The following is an 8,354-nucleotide window of genomic DNA, read 5'->3' on the forward strand; positions in this document are numbered from 1 at the left end:
TGCATCGAATCGGCCCAAACTCACGACGATGGCGGCTCCTCGCTCATGGGCTCATCTACGAATATTCCAAGTAGTGTACGAAGGTGTCACTGAGTGCAGTTGCGGATCGGCCTAGAATGATACCCGGTCGACAGGTTCCACCGTACACTAACAGTGTCAGTGTATCGAAGGATACTTGCGAGGAAAGGTGTGACACGGGTACTAGTCTAGATCGGCCGGCATTTTCATTATTTACGAAAAAAGTAAACGACAGCGGGTATAGGGAAATGGCCCGTCGGTGATGAGCCCATTCTGCCATCAACGGAAGAAGGGCGGGTCTTATCTGATTACGAAATGCGAAAATGCAACAGAAGTAACGTAGGCAGTCCGCTAAACGGACATGTTTAGTTTCGTTTTTGTGCCAACTCATCGTAGGAAACCGTTCTAGCCTGAGCGAATGGCCGTAGGTTACTGAGATCAGCTATTTGTTACTGTGATGGGTCACCTAGTAAAAATTTCAAAGGGAGTTGCGCGTTAGCTGTATTGAGGACACAAAGTGTCATCCTCGCTCGCCTCGGCATCACTGCCGCATCAATGTCCAGTCCACTCGATCCGAGCGCGCCAAACTAGCTTAAAATAGTTTGTTGACGATATGGCGCGCTCGCTTCAGCTTGTATCACCGCGCGCGCCTGCGCGCGGGCACTCAGGCGAGCATAGGCTATATATATATATACTCCTGGTTGACGGGCTCGCCTCACAGTGTTGCCCGCACGTAGTACGCGCAGTGATCATGCAGTTAGCGTCGTTGCAGGCATTGGTTTTGTAAATATAGTACACCGCCAAGGCATTTATTTTTGAAGCTTAACAATATAGACATAAAGTCAAGTGTCAAGTGTTCTATTTCTTGTTATACCACCGTATCGTAAAAATATGATATCCGGAAGTTGCTTATTTTTTTGTTTTTTTGTTTTATTTTTTTTCTATCGCAGATATATCGAGTTTTTCAAAATATATTGCAATTACTTACTATCCCAGGATATTGTTAAACCCCTTACAACCATCTTAAATAATTTCGAATTCTTTCTTCGGATGTTCGATATATGACCTCCCTCGCTGACTTTCAGCTTTTCGCATATATGACTCTTTTGACGCTCATTTGCCTACATGTAGCTCCTCAACCGAGCTGAAATACTACTAGCGTTTTAAATTCAGGTGGCTATTATATCGACAGCAGCCGGCATATAATCTGACGGCTGCCGGGCCACGGTCTTCCGATATCGTAATTGCCGGCAGTTTTTTATTGTTCAGCCGGTACTCAAGTCACAAGGCGTTTAGTGTTAGGCGTTAGGAGACGCGGCATTTAGGAAATCGAAGACCGTGCGGGCTACGGGCATATAGCACAGCGTTTTAAATTCTTTCATTTTCACTAAATCGAGCTTTCACTTTACTACGTAGAAATGTTGTTGACTTTACAAAATTTTTTCGTTATTTGTTCTGCATAAAAGAACTATTATATCCTTGCTAGCGGTCGGGGTAAAAACAGATCCCTCGAGACACATGTTTCCAAGGTGTTGATAGTCTATTTGTATTAGTCATGGGGACATTGTGGTATTTTGTGTCAATACTCCATTCTTCTCTCTCTTCATAGTTAATTCGTGCATATAGAACGCACGTACATTTGTACACTTGTATGAGGAGCGTCGGGCACTGTCGCATTAATTTTAAATAGGAAGGCGACGTTGAAGGGGCGAACCATGCATGCTTAGGATAAAATATTTTATTGCCATGAATATGATCCAATTTTCAGTCACATATTGTGTGTGTGCAGTTCCTGCGTGTCTTCGTGTGTGTATATATATATATATATATAACAGGAGTTTAAATAATGACAATTCTGTCCAGCAAGTATCAACCGATTCTTCCTTTTCTTGGTGCAGAGCATACTTAGCATGAGCATCTCGGACCCGAGGCTCGCTCGCTACGCATGGGAGGAGCCCGGAAAACGGAATCAGGAGTCCCCAAAGCTGGAACAGGAATCCAGAAAGCCGAAACAGGAGTCCCGAAAGCTGGATCAGGGGTCCGTAAATCTGGAACAGGGGTCCGAAAAGCCGGATCAGGGTTCCGAAAAGCCGGAATGGGAGTCCGGAAAGCCGGAACGGGATTCCGGAAAGCCAGAACGTGACTCCGAGAAGCAGAGCGGGAGGCCGCGGACGCGGTACAAGCACGCGGCGTGCACACACGGGAGACATGTGTACGTGCACGGCGGCCGCAGCGGCACGATGCCCCTGAGGGACCTGTGGAGATACGATCCGGGTGAGTGAGTAGTCTGGTAGTAGAGCATTTTGACGGGGAAAAAATGGTATAAAGACGATTTTTACACCAGATGAGCTGGATGTGTCATAGGAAAACATATAAAAAATCCACTTTGGGGAAAATTTTTTACGAGTCTGAATATTTTGCACATTTTCCATGTTTTGTCATGGGAAATGAGCATGGGCAAGGCTCGTCAAGTGATATAGTGGGACAGATATGTGAAAAAATTGTGGGTTTTTTGGTAAAAGCACCAGAATTGGCATGAATGAAGTTAAGGGTGTACTAAATGAGTTTAGATATAGTGCCAAGCGGGGAGAGTGCGGGGCGGCAACGCGCGTCGCCCCGAGCATGTGACTCTGTGGGTGTGCGCGCGTGTGTGCATACTACATGCGTGCGTGTTTGACTGTTTGTGCATGGATTGCGTCATGGCCGCGCGTGTCTCGGCATTGTCAAAATCAGGACTGGTTTTTAGATAGAAACCAAAGACATCGAAATTGTATATATATATATTATCTACTATATAATAGTAGAAAGAGCCGAAGTGTCGTTTTCCGTATCTCCTCTGAAACCGTGCCACGTGTGCTCACGCAAATCGCGCTGGAGCCCCTTCTGGACGTCCCGAATACATTCCGCTACGTTAGAACGCGATTTTTCGATCGTAAACTGACTTTTGGAGGCAATTTTCTAAAAAGTTATGTGCCCGAAGAAATTTCGGCATTCATCGGAAACCCGCACCAACTTTTAAGATCGCCAAATCCGCATGCGCACACACGCACGCACCAAAGCCATTGCGGCTGCGGTGTATAAACAACCAAGGCAACCAAGCACTGCTGCGCACAGCTGTGAGGCGAAAATTTGCGTGCGTGTGTGCGTGTGTGCGCGCTCGTGTTTGTGTAAATGTCGTATGTGGTTGCGCACGCCCGTATGTGTGTGAATACGGTGTGTGCGCGCGTGCTCGCGTGTGCAAATATTTGACAACGGGAGGTGTAACCGTGCCCGCGCTTACCTGGCTCCCAATGCTCTCACATTTTTAAACGCCGTTTCGATTGTCTAAGTTAGAGCACACACATGCCACACTATATATACCATAACCTTTTGAAATTGTGTTAAAGTATTAATGTGTTTTCTCACGGGTTTTAATGACAAGATAGCTATACTAAATGTAGATTAAAGGTATACTATAATTAATTAATCATTTAATTTGCTGGAGCCTTCACCTAGCATAGCAAGCCACACTAAAACGCACGCACGAACGCACACACCAAAGCCATTGCGGCTGCGGTGTATAAACAGCCACCCACTGCCACGCACAGCTGTGAGGCGAAAATTTAAGACAAACCGTGCGTGCGTGCGTGCGGCTGTATGTATGTATGTATGTGTGTATGCAGGCCCGTAGCCAGCTTTATATTGGGGGGGGGGTTCATTTTTCAATGTAGGCAATTTGCTCGGCAGGGGGGTGTACAGGATTTGTACCAGGGGTGGGTCTAACCATAACCCAAAATTTGCGAGCACCCGAAGAGGGGTCTGGGGAGCCCTCCCCCAGAAATTTTTTTATATTAGACCCCCTCAAATGCGTTTTCTGCGCGAGCAAGGGGGGGTCCAGGGAGTCCGGAGCGCGAAGCGACCAGGCGAAGGAGCCAAGCGACGCGAGCGGGGGAGGGTGTGGGAGGGGGTGTTCACTGTTCACCCTCCGCACGATGAAGATTTTGCAATTTTACACTAAAATGGAGCGACCTGAGGTGAAATTTTGCAAATTTTCAAAAAACTTTTTTTTGCTGGGGGTGAGGGCTTCGGAGGGGGGGGTTCGTTCGAACCCCCCGAACCCTCCTGGCTACGGGCCTGTGTATGTATGTATGTATGAGGTATGTATGTATGTATGTATGTATGTATGTATGTGCGTGCGTGCGTCGCGCGCGCGGTGCGTGTGCGTGTGTGTGTGTGTGTGTTGCGTGTATGTGTGTGTGCGTGCGTGCGCGCGTGTGTGTGATGTGTGTGTGCGCGTGTGTGTGCAAATATTTGACAATGGGAGGTGTAACCCTGCAGCGCCATCCACTAACTTTCGAGAAAATAGATCTTCAAAATTACTCACTGCATTTGTGCTTCTTTTTTAAGAATTTAACTTATTATTGATGCTTCTAACCAGAATGATATTTTCAAAAATAATATCTAAATAAGTAAATGTGTGTCGATTAAAGGTAAAATTTCAGATTTTATATATATATTTGATACAATTTTTTAAACAAATATTGCTATATGACTCGAGTCTAAATATCAGTATTTTTCGTTTACTGTAAATACATCCTCAAATAAAAGTGAGAGATAAATGGTTAAACCGCCATCCTCAAATCAGACCGTACTCAACCCCGTCTGGAGGACGGGTAATAGCTAGTATATATATATATATATATATATAATATATTTATATATAATATAATGATATTATATATATATGTATATAGTCAGAATTATTTTAAGACATGGACTTTAATGACATGTACGTCTAGATTATAATCTATTTTCCTTGAGACCGATTTAAAAGATGTCGCATTTTTAGTGAATTTTTTTTATTCACATTCACAAAGTAAAAAGTGAATACATATAAGCTTGGGAAATTCTACCCTTGGCACTATGTCTAACTCTGCTTGTTAACTGACATTCACTTGTTCAGCTTCAGACACATGGACGGAGATCAAACATCCTCAGGGGGAGAGTCCACCGTCGCCATGGGAACACACTATTCTTCCATATAAGGTCACTCTCTGAGCACTGATGGATTTGATTTTTACAAATTGAATTCAGTCTATATGTGTTTATCTGCATTTTCTTTTATTTCCAACCGTGCTGTAAGATTATCAACATGCGACATGCATATATATTAAATAATATTTCACGTAGTTCAATTAAATAATGTGAAATTGTTGCCTCAGCTTTCATGAAAAGTATGTGAATAAATAGCATTGGTTTTACTTGCATGCGTAAGGCACTTGGTAGCTTAGTTATCACCACGTTTCCTCATCTTCGTTTCCTTTGGTTGACATCATAATGACTTTTTAAAATGCTACCAAAGTATGCTGCCATGATTGACATAAAACGGTACCATAGATTAGATAAGCACACACACGTACGTGTGTGTATATATATATATATATATGTATATATATATATATATATATATAATATATATATACACACATATGCTTAAATATATAAGATATATAATATATATATCTATACTATATACATTACTAACTGCTAAATATGCATGGTATCATTTTATACTATATATATATACTATAAGTTGGAAAAAATGAATATAAAAATAAATAATGTTTTACATATTTACAGTACCCATATGTTTTACATAGGTTTTAAACATATGTTACACCTACCCATGGCGCCTATTAAATCCACTCCTGATTACGATATATAGTTCAGCTTATAGTTGCTACCAGGATTAATGTATACATGAATGTGTGGGTGAAGCAGCCTGATCATTCGTGTACGTGACAGTTTGCATCTCATCCATGTGCAGGACAAGTCTCGTCGGTTTTCGGGGGGAGTACAGGCAAACACGAACCGACGTCTCTCGCTACCCTGTACAAATCATCGGTAAGCTGTAGCGCAGAGATCCGAACCCCTACGATACCGTATTTTTATAGCGATTCGTATTGCATTTTGACGCACTACGACGCAGTTGGCATACAACTGACGATTTTATTAAGCGATCGAAAAAAAAAGACGTTTTTGAGAATATTTCAAGGTGGTTTCTTTCAGTGACATTGAAGTAACATGATATGAAAATAACTACAATATTTTAGCAAGGCAAATATTCAGTCCCGAGAACTTATTCGTCATGTAGTTGGGGGCATCTCGGGAATCAAAAAAAATTGCCGAGGAAAGGGGGCATGCCCCCGAACCCCCTTCTAGCATACTCGGGTCATTGCGTCACCGCTCGGACTACAGATTCAGATAAACTTCACGACAGTTGGCTCAGCAAAAAGTGTGGGATCGTCTGTAGCGGGTTTCATGAGTTAGCAAGGAAGGAATACCAAGGATATCAAAGACGAATGCACGAGTAGTGGTGTTAACTGGTAGTGATCTTTATTCGCCACTCGGCACGCGCAAAACCCCCCACAATGCGCGCCCCGATAATCATAAAATTATTGACGTCTGAGTAGACGTTGGTGAATGGCCAGCAGTAAGAAGGAGTTACACCGTGTTTTTCTCGGTGCTGCTGTGAAGAGGGTGCATGGCACACGAGGCGTGTCGTGGCGGGGGGGGGGATGTGGTTAGTATGAAGTCCTTAGCATGTGTGTGTGCGTTGTGTGTTGTAGCGTGGTGCGTGCGTGGTCGTGCGTGCATGCCGTGCTGTGCGTGTTGCGTGTCTGTGGTGTGTGTGTGTGCGTGAGGGCTGCGCCATTGCAAGGCCGTGTCTTGTCTCCCGCCGCCAGCTTCGAACACAGTGGAAAACCCGCTTGGCGTTCATACTGCGCTCTCGCGCAGTAGGTCGGGGCCACGACGGCGGTCGCCCACTGAACATAGGCAACGCTGATGCACACTCGCGGTTACGGGCCGACATTCAGGGGTCGACGATACGATACACTGGATCTTCGACTTTGTGGATAGTGGTTGTTCGTGTCGAGGCGGACGAGTGCGGGAGTTTTGTGAAGGTTGTGAAGCATGGGTGGCACGATTCCCGAAAGCAAGAATGCGAATATTCATGTAGCTATGATGTAGTAAAATATATAATATATATATATATATATATATATATAATATAGTATAATACTAGATACGGTAAAAGTTTATCAATAGATCCAAATGAAGTAAAAATAACTTACACTCGAGCCGAATTTTCGTCGCATGCTCGCCAATACGACTTCCTCCAGTCGAAACATGTTAGCCCCCCCCCCGCCCCTCCGCAGGTAATGCAGCAACTGGAACTGGATCTCGAACTGGACTGTAGATGAAACTATACTATACTAGCACATGTGCAACTATAGAGATCGCCAATGAATTATCAATCATATACTAACTATACGTATTGAGGCCACTACAGATCACAACAATGACTGCTAGGCCATTGGCAGTGGCAGAAATCCATGGTTTCAAGAGACAGTTTTACCGTATAACTATCTGTCAAGGGGGAAGGCCAAAAGTGGCCTTCCTTACTTTTGTATGTATAGAAAGTGATAGATATGTATGTATAACACTATAAGTATATATATATTATATATATATAAAATTATTATAAGCACTGGGATGAGATTCCTCCCGCGATCCGCGGAAATCTGCGATGACCAGTCGCAGGAGGTCGATGTTGTGAAACGTCTAATTCGTGAGAAATGGGAGGGGGTTAACAATGTATACAATTTAAATTATCATACCGCTCAACAGCAGCCTGAACGTAACTGTAGAGTGAGACAGCTAGGCTGACAGCGAAGTAATACAGGTGTATGCTTGTTTTTGCGTACCAAAAAGAAAATCCTCGTTCACGAGGCGAAGGCTGCAGTAGAGGGGCAAACATTGCAGGTAGCTGATCAAAAGTAAACTGACCATGCTGCCTGGGGCCGGTTACATGTTGCTGGCGTGCATTTGTGTGCAATGACATGCACTGACATGTTCATCGCATGGTGTTTGTTTACTTCAAATCTCGTCGCAGGCAAGCAGCCGCTATGTCGAGAAAACAATGCAAGCGACGGGTGGAACACAGAAGAAAGACATTATGTCTAGACATTAGATAAAAAATTGCACTATTTTCAGGCCCCCACTGATTCCTATTGATATGTCGTTGTTCTTTGACATTGGTGACTTCAAGAGTCCCCTATAATGTGTTCAGAAACGCTTAGACATGGCAGTTGACCAAATTGCAGCCATTCTTTTAAACAATTCCCTATACCGGACGCCACCTAGCATGGCGAATGACCTACGTCCTCGGCATTGCTCGCTCCTCTGTTGCTACTAAAATTTCAGCTGAAAATTAAATTATCCAATATCATCCCTGTATATAATATATAATATATAGTCAGGAATAAATAATACAACAAAAGTAGTATAAAAGG

General features: G+C 43.6%; 1 protein-coding gene across 1 annotated transcript in view; it reads left to right on the forward strand.

Moving 5' to 3' along the window:
- The window catches only part of LOC106816002, a 15,034-nt gene extending 6,912 nt beyond the window's left edge, over positions 1–8,122 (forward strand). The window contains exons 3-6 of the mRNA XM_014820534.1: positions 1,917–2,292; positions 4,961–5,043; positions 5,825–5,901; positions 8,056–8,122. Coding sequence (XP_014676020.1) covers positions 1,929–2,292; positions 4,961–5,043; positions 5,825–5,901; positions 8,056–8,122 — 591 coding nt within the window. The 5' untranslated portion in view covers positions 1,917–1,928. The remainder of the gene's footprint in view (positions 1–1,916; positions 2,293–4,960; positions 5,044–5,824; positions 5,902–8,055) is intronic.
- Positions 8,123–8,354: the final 232 nt, after the last annotated feature.

This window comes from Priapulus caudatus, unplaced genomic scaffold, assembly GCF_000485595.1.
Source record: "Priapulus caudatus unplaced genomic scaffold, Priapulus_caudatus-5.0.1 Scaffold1259, whole genome shotgun sequence".
Lineage (NCBI taxonomy): Eukaryota > Metazoa > Priapulida > Priapulimorpha > Priapulimorphida > Priapulidae > Priapulus > Priapulus caudatus.